This window comes from Poecilia formosa, unplaced genomic scaffold (genome assembly GCF_000485575.1).
Source record: "Poecilia formosa unplaced genomic scaffold, Poecilia_formosa-5.1.2 Scaffold243, whole genome shotgun sequence".
In the NCBI taxonomy this organism is placed as follows: Eukaryota; Metazoa; Chordata; class Actinopteri; order Cyprinodontiformes; family Poeciliidae; genus Poecilia; species Poecilia formosa.
In genome coordinates, this window is record NW_006800182.1 from 817,860 (window position 1) to 833,118 (window position 15,259).

At 34.2% G+C, this 15,259-nt stretch overlaps 2 protein-coding genes across 20 annotated transcripts in view; both read right to left on the minus strand.

The window, feature by feature from the left end:
• Nucleotides 1-3,672: 3,672 nt before the first annotated feature.
• Nucleotides 3,673-15,259, minus strand: part of matn4 (matrilin 4) — a 60,798-nt gene continuing 49,211 nt past the window's right edge. For 12 of the 19 annotated variants that reach the window (XM_016680483.1, XM_016680482.1, XM_016680476.1 and 9 more), the window contains 13 exons: nucleotides 14,548-14,673; nucleotides 14,132-14,257; nucleotides 13,401-13,526; nucleotides 11,859-11,984; nucleotides 10,792-10,917; nucleotides 10,217-10,339; nucleotides 8,934-9,056; nucleotides 7,765-7,862; nucleotides 7,361-7,492; nucleotides 7,068-7,251; nucleotides 5,738-5,890; nucleotides 5,097-5,201; nucleotides 3,673-4,892 (listed from right to left, as the gene is read on the minus strand). In XM_016680483.1, coding sequence (XP_016535969.1) covers nucleotides 4,834-4,892; nucleotides 5,097-5,201; nucleotides 5,738-5,890; nucleotides 7,068-7,251; nucleotides 7,361-7,492; nucleotides 7,765-7,862; nucleotides 8,934-9,056; nucleotides 10,217-10,339; nucleotides 10,792-10,917; nucleotides 11,859-11,984; nucleotides 13,401-13,526; nucleotides 14,132-14,257; nucleotides 14,548-14,673 — 1,607 coding nt within the window. In that variant the 3' untranslated portion in view covers nucleotides 3,673-4,833. The remainder of the gene's footprint in view (nucleotides 4,893-5,096; nucleotides 5,202-5,737; nucleotides 5,891-7,067; nucleotides 7,252-7,360; nucleotides 7,493-7,764; nucleotides 7,863-8,933; nucleotides 9,057-10,216; nucleotides 10,340-10,791; nucleotides 10,918-11,858; nucleotides 11,985-13,400; nucleotides 13,527-14,131; nucleotides 14,258-14,547; nucleotides 14,674-15,259) is intronic. The other 7 variants (XM_016680465.1, XM_016680470.1, XM_016680472.1 and 4 more) reach the window with 7 other exon arrangements.
• Nucleotides 15,143-15,259, minus strand: part of LOC103150163 (probable G-protein coupled receptor 21) — a 2,493-nt gene continuing 2,376 nt past the window's right edge. Inside the window, exon 3 of the mRNA XM_007569654.1 lies at nucleotides 15,143-15,161. Within this exon, the coding sequence (XP_007569716.1) occupies nucleotides 15,143-15,161 (19 nt within the window). The remainder of the gene's footprint in view (nucleotides 15,162-15,259) is intronic.

Here is a 15,259-nt window from a genome sequence, read left to right on the forward strand (position 1 = left end):
AGTCGTGCTGCAGGATGAGCAAACAAGCATCTCCATAACTCTCTTTAGACTCCAGCTGTAAAGGTCAGGCACAGAGGGGTGGGTTGTTATTTGGGATTCAGTGCCTTATCCACAATAAAACCACCAAGGGGATTTACTAAATGAGCCTTTTGAGAGAGGTTGTTGTGAATGCTATTAAAGAATCAGCAAAGGAAACATTAAGGTGATTATTTATTTGAAATCCCAATTAGGAACAAAGTTCAACATGTTTGATAGCAATCATATGCATAAGGTTAACAAGATTTGGAAGATTGTTTTCAAACAAATCCCCTCCACACAGAGTTTTTAATCAAATCCACCAGGACAGCAGCTTTGTTGCTTACTTTGCAAACTACTTTTCACTTTGTTTAGTTTATTATGAAGTTAAGTTGTCCTGTAACTGGTGGGCTGCCAATTCAAACCCTCTGTCTCACTCACTTTTCCACTGGGTGCCATTCGGTTGTCTATAGTCAGTGTGTCTCTACACTCGGTTGAGAAGTTCTGCAAATGTACCAAATTTCAAACTTCTATGATAAAGTTAGACATTGTGACTTTCAAATGTAAGAACTCTTTTGAATTCTTAAATGTATTGCACAACTGTCACTTATGCAAAAATGTTTAGGCCTCAAAAAAAAAAAAAGAAACAATTTCAGTGAAGGGTAATAAACATTCAAATTGTGATTGACCTTTGCACAGCTTCCCTCCCCACAGGTTTCATTTAAATCTAAAAAACAAAAAACCTGACCGTATTCAGGCTAACGCTACAGTTTCTATTGATGTTCTGATCAGCATTTTTACTTTGATACATATGGGCGCCACAAGACCCATTTCTCTACTTGGCTGTGACACCATGAATAACCAGAAGACGATGAAGCGTCTAAAAGTGAAGTTTTTGTTAAATGTGCCTCTGAGGTGTAGTAGTGGAGAAGGATTTTATTCCAAACAAGCCCATTTTCCAAACCATTTTAGCACTTGGCTAAGTGTTTTGCTAAAAGTGTCTAAATTGGTGCATAAAATGGTTCATAATTGTTCAATTGTAAAGTTCCAGTATTTTTGTCGGATGTATCTGTAGTTCTGCAGTCACACCAGTAGGTGGCAGTAGTATCACACAGAATCGTCAACCAGTTGTGCGTAGAACAAGGGACACACCTAAAAGTTGCAGGACTGTGGCCCACAAAGACTGTACAGACCATTGCTATGAAATATAATTTAATCACTTTAAATAACACCTCATCTTACTTTCTAACACCTACTTCTTACTTTATGCATCTAAATTAATTTATTATGCAACTATTTTTCCTCAGGATTAGTAACCAATATTTCTCAAAAATATTTACTTCTGTTAGAAATCACATGGTGGATGTATAATACCCTGACACTCTGCATACGCTAGACAGACTCCACAGATTATTTAAAAAAAAACAACTAGAGACAATTTTATTCAGACAGACCTTTGATTACTGTTGTTTTTACTTTTTGTTTTGACTTTGTGAAGCACTCTGTGATATGTCTGTGAAAGGTTTTATAAAAATAAGATATTACTTTACGACTTGTTTTATATACATTATAGAATTGTTTGAAATACATTTATTTGATAAAGAAAAGTTTATTAAGAAATTTAAGTTCAACACAGGTTATATATACACAAGACTGAATAACTAAATTAGAAGTATAGGTTTCACTGAGAGTTTTACACATTGTACACAGTAAATACGTTTTTATGTGCTTCCAAAAAGTTTGAACCCTTATGTCATAAATAACTGAACTAATGAATCTTGGTAGTATTTGGAAAATTATATAACAAACAATTCATCAGAACAATTTCAACACAGCCTGTATCGCCAGGGGTGTTGCGTATGTGTCAGGAGGCCTGTTTGTGCGTCTCAACAATAGCATTTAGCTACCTTGACATTAACTGAGGTTTGATATATCCCTTCCTGAGTTTGGTAATTTAAACATTTCCCAATTAAACCTCAGGATAACTTTGTTAGATTATTTTCTCCTGTGAAGATTTATTTGTTTTCCCTCACTTTTTCAATAAAATGATTGATTCACATAGATAGGGAGAGATTAAGAAATTGTGAGATTAATGGCCAATTCCTTCTCTAACATCATTATTTGTCAGGTTATACTGAATGGTTAATTTTCATTTTGGTCACAACTTTTGGAGTACAAAGTTCCAGGCCCATAGATATGTGCTGTAATGTTCAAGTACAAGCATTATCAGAGTCTGGCCCTCATTACAGGCAGTTTGTTGGCCTTGTTTCCAGTGAAAATTGGACTCACCGCAAGTTCCCCATTGTCACTGAATATTTTCAGAAACTGAATCTAAAGGTGCAACCAAGGTGATGAGGGGATTCATTTTTGTAAATATAACCATCTTTGATTGTAACAAAACTGTGTTTGAAAAAAGTCTTAGATACGGCTTAGAGTTTACATTTAGTGGATTTAGGTCATGTATTTTGTTATGATTCATAAATGCAAACTTCTCTTTCAAACTTGCAAAGTTATTGCACTTACTTCCTTTTTGCAATACAGTAGGGATATCCTAACATTTCGAGTAATCCTCAGAGTTCAAAAGTCAAGTGATGCTCCAGGACAAGCAAACAACCATGTTGGTAATCCTCTTTGGACTCCAGCTGTAAATGTCACACACAGAGGGGTGGGTTGTTATTTGGGATTCAATGCATTATCCACCATACAACCACAAGGGGCTCTATTAAATAAGTCTTCTGAGAGAGGTTGTTGTGAATGCTATTAAAGAATCAGTAAGAAAACATTAGACTGATTAGTTGAAATGTCTGTTCCAATTACATAAAACAAAGTGCAGATGATTAAGGTTAATGATGTTAGAAAGATTCTTTTCAAACTAATTCACTGCACACAAGGCCTTTAATCAAATCCATTAGGAGAGCAACTTTATTGCTCACTTGGATAACTGCTTTTCACTTAGTTTAGTTTACTTTTATGAAGTAATCTTTTTTTCTTACTTGTTTATGAAAATATTTTTGATATTCTGTTGGTGCTTTTCCCCCTAAATTTCAAATAAACTCACTGAAAGGAAATTTCTCTATATTGACCAAGAGCATTATGACCTAATAACTTTTCAAATTAAAGATATATATTAGGTAACAACTAGTGTTTTTTTATACTTCTGTTGTGTTTTAAAAAACTTCACACATTTTCTTGAAGTTTCTGGGTGAAATTTAATGGGCAATTTTGATTTTGTTTCTTCCTCCAAACTTCCAGTTTGAACAAAATATACAGATTAGGAGGCCCAACCATTTGGTTTTCTTTACGTCTACTGCCTTGTGACCTAAGGAGATGAACTTTTCTCTTTTTCTTTACTATTGACAATATTTCCTGTTTCTTGTTGTTCCCTTTCCTTATGCTACAAAGATTTCTGGAAAAAACAACAAAAAGAAACTGAAGTTGCTACAAAGATGATTTTTTTGTTGTTATTGTCTTTGGGACTTACTGAGGTCACTTAAAAACATTTGACTAAAATTCAATTTAATTACTGAATAATAAATCCATTTTAGCCAGAATTGTTAACAGCCTACAATTCTCTAAAGTGTGGCCAAAAAACATCTGCATATCTAAAAATAGTAAAAAGTAAGGACCAAAAAAAGAAAATGTAAAACACTCAGCAGCAAAATGTTTAGTCCTTTATTGCCCTCTTTGGTTTGATACAAAGTTTCATTACAAAAATACAAAAGTAGTTATCAGAAAATATACAAAATTATACAGATATTCCAAAATTAAGGGCTATAAATTTATGTTGGTATTATTGGTACAAACCAAAATAATTAAACACCTAAACTAACAAGAAATTTCTATCGATTTAGGATGAAATTTCTAAAATCAAATAATGTAGCTTCTCAAATATATATATATTATATTTCAGAATATTTGATAAATGCTTAAAATTATAAATATTCTTAAAAAATAAAAGCAGTAAGTCCTTCAGCATTGGCAGATTTCTCTATTGAATTAACACCACAGCTTCAGTAAACATTAAGACTCAAAATTTCTTAAATTCCCTTTTATATTAAAACCATTTCTACTTTTTGATGATTTGGTTTGAGAATTTGCTCTGGAGGCAAAACATAAAAAATGTTATGTGACATAAACCAGAGAGTTGATAGAAGTGGCATCAAGAACTCGTGTCCTGCTTTGGTGTCTTTGTGTTTCTGCTGCTGGTTAAAAAAATTAAATTAAAAACTGCAACCTGCCATCAATACATATTTTGTCAAACTGTAAAAAGGGTTCGGTATAAATAGTGCACTGAATGACTGTGACTATAAAGAAACTTGATAATTTAACTGTGAGCTGACGTCTTGTACCTAAAATACATTCATTACATCTAGTTTACAAAAAACAGACACCCTGCTTAGATTGGCGTGCTTGTTAGAAATAAACCAGTAACAAAATGCTGTTTAATAAACAAAGGTATTGATTATGTTCTGTGTAAAAGAACACTGTAAAACAGGGGCAAGTTTTGAGGTTGTATTTTTTTTTTTTTTTTTTTAATACAACATTTTTTACAGCTACATTGTACATTGGTGTTTGGGAATTTTATTCATCTATACCACTTACAGCTACAACAGAAATATTTTTTTCCCCAAACCATAAACTGTAACATATTTCTAACAGAGTTCCTAAGATCTGTGAAGGTGTTGTAAAATCATCAGTTTAATGTGAGAGGTGTCATGCTGTAGATCCCAGTTGGTTAAAGTTTTCCAGGATGAGTCTTTTTCTTCTTTTTCCCTCCGGTTTTCCTGCTGTCCTGTGTGGTCACTCTGTTTGACCACATCACTTCCTGGACAGGAGCTGGTTCTCCAGTTGCTCCAAACGGGCAGCCATAGAAGCTAGTGGATATTTTATTAAGGAGCAACAAATAAAGGAATGCTGCAGCTGCTGCTGTGTTATGGTGATTTGCAAAAGCCTTCATACTCCTTACACTTTTTCACAAATGTTGCTTATTTTTCCATTTGACTGAACGTTTCAAATCATAAATATATATAAAGAGTAACACTTGCATGCTAAAGATCTGTTGAATTATTTTGAAAGGATATGTTTTTGTGTGAACTGATCCAGGCTGTTCATGGTGGCCTGCTGGAACTCCACCAGGTTCTCACAGGCACATGGATCCTTTACTTCAACCTCCCCCTGACTCTCCGCTGCAGACAAAAAATATAAAAATAAAAAATGTTGTTCTCACAAAGTTATTACATTCATTATTCATTTACATTTTTGAGATTTTGAAGTAAAGGTCAACAAGTTTGTCTGTTCAAATTTCAGACTTTATATCAACTTATATATGATTTATGGTGATTTTCTGTTGCCTTATATTTCAATGCAGTTTCCTGAGAAACTGCCATGTTATAAGTTTGCCAGTAGATGGCGACAAACAACAGGGCATCTTTTGTTATTGAGTCACAGTACTTCATCTGATGGGTGAATATTGATTAGTGCATAGTGAAATAAATAAAAGGGTTTTTTTTCCAACTCTTCAATTGATAATATAAAAAGATTTATTGCCTAAATCTAATCAATGAAGAATGTTATGTAAAAAACACATAGAAAAACAGTAAAAACAAGGGAAAATGATTGATTCTTGTTATTTATAATCTTTGCAATTTAAACTTCCTCCTCATGAGGATTTTTTTGTTTAGATCTTTTCCTTGGCCGTTTCTTTCTTTCTTTCTTTTTTTACCTGGGCACACATTAAGTTTGAGGTTGTCTGCGATGGTGTTGATGGCACTGAAATCTGTCGTGTAATAGAAATGTTTTTCCACAGGATCAGAGGCAATCTCACGCAGCTCATCTTCCACAGCTTTGCCCACACCAACAGCATACATGGTGATTCCTGCAGGCATACAGATAAACATTAGCTCAAAATGTATACTAAATGCTTTAAAATGTACAATGAATTTGAAAAATTAACATGAACTCATAATAGGCAGGAATTACATATTATAGAGTTTTTAAATGATTTTTTTCATCAGTAACTTTCAAAAACATAAACTGGGTGCACAAAACTTAATTCATTGAGAATTTTCCCCAGTCAAAATTATATGTACATATATGTGCAAATACATATGTATAGTAAATACACCCCGCCCCCCCTATTTGGTTAAATGTCAAATGGCAAACAACATAACCATTAACAAGATTCTGGCAGAATTCAGGCTGGACATTTTAACCCACTTATTACATAAAATGGTGCATTTTATTTATAACAGTTGGCATGCTGACTGTTAAGAATAGCCTAAGCATTTTTTAACAGGGATGAGTCTGCCATTTCAGGAAAGGACCCTGCAGAGGATTAATGTTGGCCTGTCTGTGTGTCGTGCTGCGTGCCTGGAATCAATATCTTGTTGAAAGACCAAACTGTTTCAGAGTTTCAGTCATAGCTGTTGATTTAATACACAGATGTAGAATGTTAAGGTAGCACTTCTTCTGACGATGATGCTACCACTGAAGGCTTTCACAGATTCCCCTGCATTTAAAATATCATCTTCACTTTGAAAACACATCTCTTGTTGTGGATGAATAGCTCCATCTTTGTTCATCTGATTATGAAACCTCTCTCCAGGAGGGATTTGACTTGTCCATGTAAATAGCTGCAGTAAAGCTTGAGAGTGTTCACTTTGGAGAAATTGTTTTTTCTTGGTTAGTGCTTTCTCTATCAATGGATAACTTGCTTCTCTGTGGACACTGCTGTTCCAGCAGATTTTAGTTCATGGTTTGGTGGTTCCTGTATGGTCCCCGGTCATCCTAACCAATTTATTTAATTTGACAGTGGATAGTTTGGGTCATGTGGGTAAAACTTGGACACAGTTTGGTTTTCCAAAAGGGCAATGATCCCAAACAAACAATCTAGATAGTTTTAGAGCCGATATAACTGGCTAGCATGTTGCATGATTATCCAACCCTGGAAACAAAGTTTTCAAACTTATTGTTTAAAGTACAAAAATGAGATTAATGACCATGATGAATGTCAACCTTTTATAGATAGAAAAAAAACCCGAACTGGTACTGACCGGCTTCTTTAGCCTTTTTGGCGTATTCGCTGATGTCATCTTGGGATCGCCCGTCTGTGAAAACCAGTCCAATGCGGGGGATGTTGCGACTGGCTGGACGGGCGCCTTCTGCTTCTGAGAAGCTGTACTCCAGCATGTGTTTAAGTGCCAGACCTGTCATTGTTCCTTTTTCCATGTAGTCAACCTAGAAGAATAGATGTTGTAAAGCCATTAAACAATTCTGTTGTGATCATTTTGCCTCCGAGTGAAGCAGATTTTAGCACATAAGGATAATTTCACGTGTTTTATGCTACCTTCATGACTGCAGCTTTGATGTCTTCAGCAGTGTGGTACATGTTGAGTGGGAACTCTGTCCTGACCCGGCTGGAGTACTGAACCAGACCGACTCTGGTACCATGAGCAGACACGTCCAGAGAGTCGACAACCTGAAGGGTGTCAGGAAATAAGCAAGACATCAGCTGCTTCTTCCAGTTTTTATTTCTTTTGTTCACTCCTAAAATAAAATCCAACTCTACTGTAAGAATATTTTCTTGTACCGAGGGTGGAAAATACAAATACTAACCTAATATATTTATTACTAAGTTTTCTTTAAGTAAAATCAACATTTACATGATGCATTTGTCACAGTTTTGTGGTCTGTTGATCATGTTGTCAACACTCTGTAATACATCACAAATATGTCAGAAAAAACAACTACCTGATTGACAAACTTTTTGACGAGCTCAAAGTTTTGAGGGCGGACGCTCTTAGAGCCGTCGATCAGAAGCACCAGGTCGATGTTTGCAGACTTGCAAGCTGAAATAAATACAAACAACAGATGGGTTGTGTTTGCTCCATAAAGGAGAGGATGCTGATTCTGTTCTATTTGTCTATCTGTTAAAACATAAGATACAGATCCCTCCAAAAAGACAGTGGTAAGGAAATATTAATCCTGAAGACAAAAACACTACTACAATAGACAACATTTAGCATAGTATTAAAGTATTAAAGCAGTTTGAGCATAAAAACTAACTTAAAAGTGCAGCATTTTTTAAATAATCATTATTTATAGTTATTTGGAACACCTTTCATCATGCTAGAAAACATATTCCCCTTTAAAAAAAGATGACAGCTCCAACATTTAACTACCGTAGATTTTTTATTAATTTATTGAACGCCTTTTTTCAGATTAGAATCCATTTTGGTCTCGTAGTTTAAAAGTGGTCAGGTCCTGACCCTTGTTCTCCTTCCAGAGATAAAAACTTTTAAATATAATCCTCTCAAGCGTTGAGCTATTTTTTATTCAGACAGAGCTGAGCTGTTTTTCACATCAGTGCAGGTTCATCTTCAACATCTCATTTATCTTCATTTCACTTCCAAGAAATCCTACCTCTTCTATTCTTTATTTTCGCCAATAAATGTTGCTCCTATATAATGCCACCAATTCTTTTAAGGGAATTTTGTCGCTATTATCAATATCAATTCATCATAAAAATATATTTCAAAATCAAAACTTAATTTAGATGTCAGCAATGCCTTGGACTCAAGCCCAGCAGCTCCATCACTAAAACATTTTCATGTCATGGTTTTTCACATTTAAAATTAAATTTAAATAAATGTGGAATCTGTTAAAACATCTTTAGTATGTTCTGACAAAATACATCTGATACATTTTTTTTTATTAATACTCTGTATTCATTTATGCTTTTTCTTCATAATGTTTGTAACTAATCAGGTCAGTATCTTATAGTGATACTGACCTGATTTCTTAAGTGTCTTATAATAAATCTCTATAGGTTCACTTTAAGTTCCCAGTGTGTGCCAGGCTGATTTATAAAACACTTTCCATGTCTATCAATCATGTTTTTCTTTAAGGGTTGGACTTACTGCCGCATGTCTTGCCATCATCCTGAAGCAGTTGTCCTTCAGGACAGATACAGTGGTAAGATCCAGGGGTGTTTACACACTGGTAGTCACAGCCGTGCTTCACCGTGTTGCACATGTCCATGTCTAAAAAAGTACAAATTCATTAACAATTACTCAACAAAAAATGCTTAAAGAGACAAAACACATGCAGCATGTCATGCTGTGATATGCTGCTGTGATAAATGATGAGACATTGACAATGAAATGCAAAGGTTATTGCAAATTAAAAAGATTTCTGAGCAATACAAATTTCTAAATTCAAAAATATTTCAGCTAATAGTTATTGCAACACCAAATTGATCAAACCAAAGGACAATGTAATTGTTGTACTTTTCTTTCTCCCAGTAACCTTTGACTTGACAACAAACCCGCTGCTTTTGTTGCCCAGTCATTATTAAATTAGACATATTTCATAATAAAACATTGTTTTTCTACCAGTATTTTTTCACAAAGTTGTTTTTATTGCACAAAAGCAAAGCAATGCGTTTCCTGCTAGATGATCCTCCTGAGACACATTTCTCCCTCATCTTTTCTGGAAAAGGGCTGGCTCTTTCTCAGTCAGCACTTAATCATCTTATGTTTGGACTTTTATAACCTTACCTTATAAATATTTTTGATTGAATTAAAACCTGGACGTCTGGCAGGTGGAAGAATAACAACAACGCTTGCTGGCAGATTTTTCAGACAGGTGGGAGTTGTGCATAAATGATGTGTGACAACTCAACCTAATCTGGTGTGTTGGACGATGCCTAAACTGAATAATATATTGTATTACTATATTTCCTTGAATCAAAATGTCCTACTTTGATGTAAAGGTTTATAAGCTAACAAATACTGGATGTCCAATTCATCCAGTATTTTGAAGTCACTTCTGGCCATTAAAAGATCACAACAATGACACAAAATGTAATTTTAAGATCAGAGGTTAATACTGAATTTTTACATTCAGTTATATTGCATTTTGCTGACGAGTCTCTTTGTTGATCAACTGTACACACATTAAACAGAGAAGAGGTTTAATCAAGTTTTGAATGTCAATTTTCAGGCAATTAAGAGGATTTGACATACAAACTGTAAATCAGTGCTGCTTAAAACAGCAAAATATAAAATTATTCTACAAATGAGCTGGGAAAGATAAAGGCAGAGAAACAGTAGTGATGAATGGATTACATTTAATCAGCAACTGGCCTGCAGAGAAAGCAAATGAAAAAAAAACACAAAAAAAAACAAACGGATTCACTGACTTGTGCAAGTCCTCTTGTCCCTGTTGAGTTTGAATCCTTTGTTACAATCACAGGTGAAGACGCCCGGGGTGCTGATGCAGATCTGTTCACAGTCATGTTTCCCCTCAGCACAGAGGTCAATGGCTAAAGCAACACAGACATGCACATAGATGTTTTTCCAAGTCAGAGTTAAAGTGCAACACATTATGAGTTTCTTTGTCAGCAAAACCAAGGACATGGTGACGGCCTTCTCAACAGAGTTCTGACTGCAGAACCATCTGTTGAGATTCTCCTAAAATACAAAATATATTGTGGCAATACAGCCTTATGATGTACATAATTTCTTTCCTCTTTTGATTTTAAGTTCATCTTTGTTTAACTTTATTCCTTTAACTAGAGCAGTGCCCATACGCAGCTAAATTTTATGTAGTCTTAAAGCAGGATCTCAAAACGTAGCACACATTCAGATTTACCCAACAAAGTATCTTGAAACACTCATAACAGTTTCATATTCAAAAGGTGACACGAATCAAATACAGGCTGATTTCATCTATCTAAATCTAATAGGCATAAATATTGCATTTTTAATAAAAAACCTGAGCAGCTCTTCTCATCCTCATTGAGCCTGTATCCCTTTTTGCAGTCGCAGGTGAAGATGCCCGGGCCCATGTTCACACAGACGTGGTCACAGTCATGTTTTCCCTCAGCACAAAGGTCAATGGCTAAAATTAGACACAATAATTAGTTTCAAGCTGTTAATTGGTACATTTTTATAAACAAATACATATTACTCTGTTGCCTATTTAAAAAAAATAGCTTTGTATAATTAAATATAGCAAGAAGCATTAAGACCAACAGTATTAATAAGATTTAACAGAAAAAGCAAATGAAGAGGATAAAGGGGAGGATAGATATTTTTAGTCTTTTTCTTGTTTAGTGAATGGTAAAGTATCTATTAAACAAGAAAGAATAGACCTGTAGTTAGTGATGTAAAGAGTTTTCTACCAAGATGGTGAAATTAATCTTATGATTACATTTAGAAAAACGTGGTTTGACTATTAAATGGAAATATGGAAAAGTTCATGTTCAACAAAACCCTCTTTTAGTTTTTGTAGTCTGTTGTCTGGGATGTTGCCAATCATTCTAACCACTAAAATGGTTGACAAATGAACTTGTATCAAAGCTTGGTCTACTGATCATATCTATGCTTTTATCACATTGCCCATTTTTCTGTTCTAGTAAAAATGCTAAGAACAATTATATGGTTTAATGACTAGTAACATTTTGGTTGGGATTTTTTTCAGACATTGACAGTTTTATGTTTTAGATCATCTATTTTGTGCATTTTTTAAATGTTAGATTGAGCAACATACTGGATAGTATACTTATATCTAAATATTTAATCTGATGTGTGTAGGTGATATGAGGATTGAGGATGTAAGGCCAATTAGATCCAACATATTTAAAGACGAGTGAGATAGCTGATTTTGACCAATTTAACAAACCTTGCAACAACAGTAGATATTTTATATTTTACAAAAAAATTAAAGAAAAATAATTAACTCCAACTTTGCTGTTAAATAGGTATAATACCCATTATCCTTGGATTTGTGTAAATATGAACATATGGCTATGTGTGTATTTTTGTGGGAGCCCGACTAACGTGAGCAGGTCTTCTTGTCCCCGTTGAGTCTGTATCCCTCGTTGCAGTCGCAGGTGAAGATGCCGGGCCCCGAGTAGACACAGACTTGTTCACAGCCATGTTTTCCCTCAGCGCACAGGTCAATGGCTAAATTACACACATTAATTTAGTTAAATTCCCAATCTATATTTCCATAAAGTTTCTGACAAAGTCATCAGACATTTCTTACTCAAAACATGACATTTGTATTTGTACAGTTTCTCTTTTCTTCTGAAGAAGCATCATGATAACAAGACATAAGACAAGACAAGAAAGAAAGAGGATAATTTATTCAGGGTTGTTATATGAAGGTCAGGACTTGATTTATGTAAAATCCAATAATGAACCAGGAAAGAAAAAAAAAACATAAAACTAATTAGAGCAATAAAATGTCAAAGAAGAAAAGCAAATAAAAACACCTGTTGAATGTTTTTTTGTTAGTTTTCAAGCAAATGACAGCAGGAAAAACTAGACTATAAAGTTAGTAAAGTGAAGCATTTTTAATCGAGGACTATTTTGAAGATTGTAACATTAACTTAAAGCTTACTTTTAAAATGTCTCATACATTTTTTGTCGCTTTTAGCACACTGACTCATGTTATACCAAAGCCAGTGGACCCGAATCCTTATCCTCAGGATCAACTGTCTGATATGTTCTGGATATGGCTGTTTTTTTTTTTTTGTTGTTGTTGTTGTTGTTTTAAAGAATAGGTCATAAATACATTTCTGCAGTGCTTGATGGCATGCTAAGATGGTCATGTAAATATTTGAGAAAGCACTTATTAAAAACATGCAGGGCAGTGGGTCCCAAGGACCATGGCTTGGGACTACTGATTTTGTTATTTGGGCAGATAGTATAACAAATTGCATAGTGAAAAATGTAGAATTTTTAGTACTATAAATCCAACTATTTTCTCACACTATAAACTAACATTACTGAAAATTACTTAATAGTATTAAATGATACTTGAAAAGTTGTGTTTTCAACTTCAAAATAAGTATCACATCATCTGCATAAAGTATTACTTTGTATTTACTTGCACTGTCATTTAGACAGTGTTAATTGTACCTGCACAGAATTTTATAAGGTAAAGTTTAGTGATCTCATTTGATTAGCAGTAAGTAAGTAAGTAAGTAAGGGTATTAATGTAACCTTTTATACAAATACTAAGTGATTTTTGAGTTTTAGAAAAAAAAGAGAGTTTCGCAAAGAGAATGTTCAAATAAATGTTTAAACAAATACATAAATATGATAATAAATTACATTTTTAGTCCATATGCACCACAAACGTATGGATTAAAAATAGAGACGTGATGTGTGCTAACCATCCTAACAAACCTTTTCATTTTTGCACAAAAATCTTGGAAGCAGCAAAAAATATTTTATACTTTCCTAAGAAATAATCGAAAGAGGAAATAAACTTTGTCATTTTTGTAAGACATATTCAACAGAAGGAATGACGCATAGATCTCTCTATGTAGATATGTCTGTACATGTGTGTATTTCTGTGATGGCCTGACTAACGTGAGCAGGTCTTCTCATCCACGTTGAGTCTGTATCCCTCGTTGCAGTCGCAGGTGAAGACGCCCGGTCCCATGTAGACACAGACTTGTTCACAGCCATGTTTTCCCTCAGCGCACAGGTCAATGGCTAAATTGCACACATTTATTGAGTTAAACTTGTTAATCATTAAGAATTCCTTAAACATTTTCAAACTACTTGGAAATGTTTCCACAGTTCCAACAAGTAAAAAGAATGTTTCCCATGTGGGCATTTTTAACTTTCAAATAATCCCTGTATTTAAGTAAAAGTTAGATTAGTAGATTTAGTAAGCAACCATTTGGAAGACCTCAAAAGCTCTCAGTCCTTGGAAAAGTATTCCCACAAATTATCCCAATATCATGGATTGTAATATTTTGGAAGTATTTAATTAATAAATAATTCTGGATCACTTCTTCGAGAAAATGCAAAAATTGTGTTTCTAAATAAATATTAGCTGGAACAATAAATGTTGTCAGATACTAAATGTTACGTCTAAAAGCTTTCCTGATCAAAGTTTCAGCCATTAGAGTCAAATATGAAGTCTGTGTAGTAGCCTGAGAGTAGACTTTAAATTTTACTTCAGGACAATAAGGGCAGAAGCATCTTCAACCTTGTTATCAGATTTAAATAATGTAGGTAATTGTCAGATTTGTGTAATTCTACAAATGTCTGTATAAGTATGTATTTTTGTGAGAAACACAAAACTGACTAACGTGAGCAGGTCTTCTCATCCCCGTTGAGTCTGTATCCCTCGTTGCAGTCGCAGGAGAAGACGCCCGGTCCCATGTAGACACAGGCTTGTTGACAGTCATCTTTTTCCTCAGCGCACAGGTCAATGGCTAAATTATACACAATAATTGAGTTATCTTGTTGGTTTTAAAACACAACCAAAGTGAAATAAATATAACCGTCTTCCACTTTTTAAGTAAAAAATAAAAATTCAAAACTCTAATCGGTTTAGTCAGCAAGACACAGCTCCAATTTTGCCTATAAAATGAGGGGAGGTTGACTTTTTTTTTTACACAGAGTTTTTCCAATTTAATTGATTGTTTTCATAAATAATAACAGTATGAAATGTATTAGCTGGGTTGATTGTATTGTATAGGTTAAAATCTGTGGCTCGACTAACGTGTGCAGGTCTTCTTGTCCCCATTGAGTCTGTATCCCTTGTTGCAGTCGCAGGTGAAGACGCCGGGCCCCGAGTAGACACAGACTTGTTGACAGTCATGTTTTTCCTCAGCGCACAAGTCAATGGCTAAATAACAAACATTCAGTCAATTAAAATTGTTTTTCTGCAGCTTTCTTATCAGCCTTCACAAATGATTTTTATGAAATAATTTATAAATTACTTGCTGAATCTAATAAGTAATATGTGGTATATATAAGCTGTTTTCTCATTTGGCAGTTTAATAATTCATGTTTTCAAACTGAAGCAAAAAAATGTCCATCTTATTTGCAAGACAGGTCATTTACATAAGCTTGCATCAAGATATAGATCCCAGTGTCTAATTTTTGTTGAGTTGATAACAGTATAAGATTGACTATTTCATTACTACTTAATCCCTTAAATAAAGCTTATCTCACCAGGCGTCATAGGATTTTCTATACTTAAATAAGATATTTGCATTTTTCCTTAAAAAATAAATGTTTACAACTGCATGTGACATGTTTTCAGATAAAATAAGTGTGATGTCTTTAAACTCTCTTGCAGAACATTCCAACAATTACAGTGACGTGTGGAAGCTGTTCAGTGGTTATAGTTTTGGTTTCAAAATTAGAAGTGGGCAAAAAGTTTAACTTTGTTGTTGAGTCCTTTATCCCTAGATATGTCTGTCTGTAAA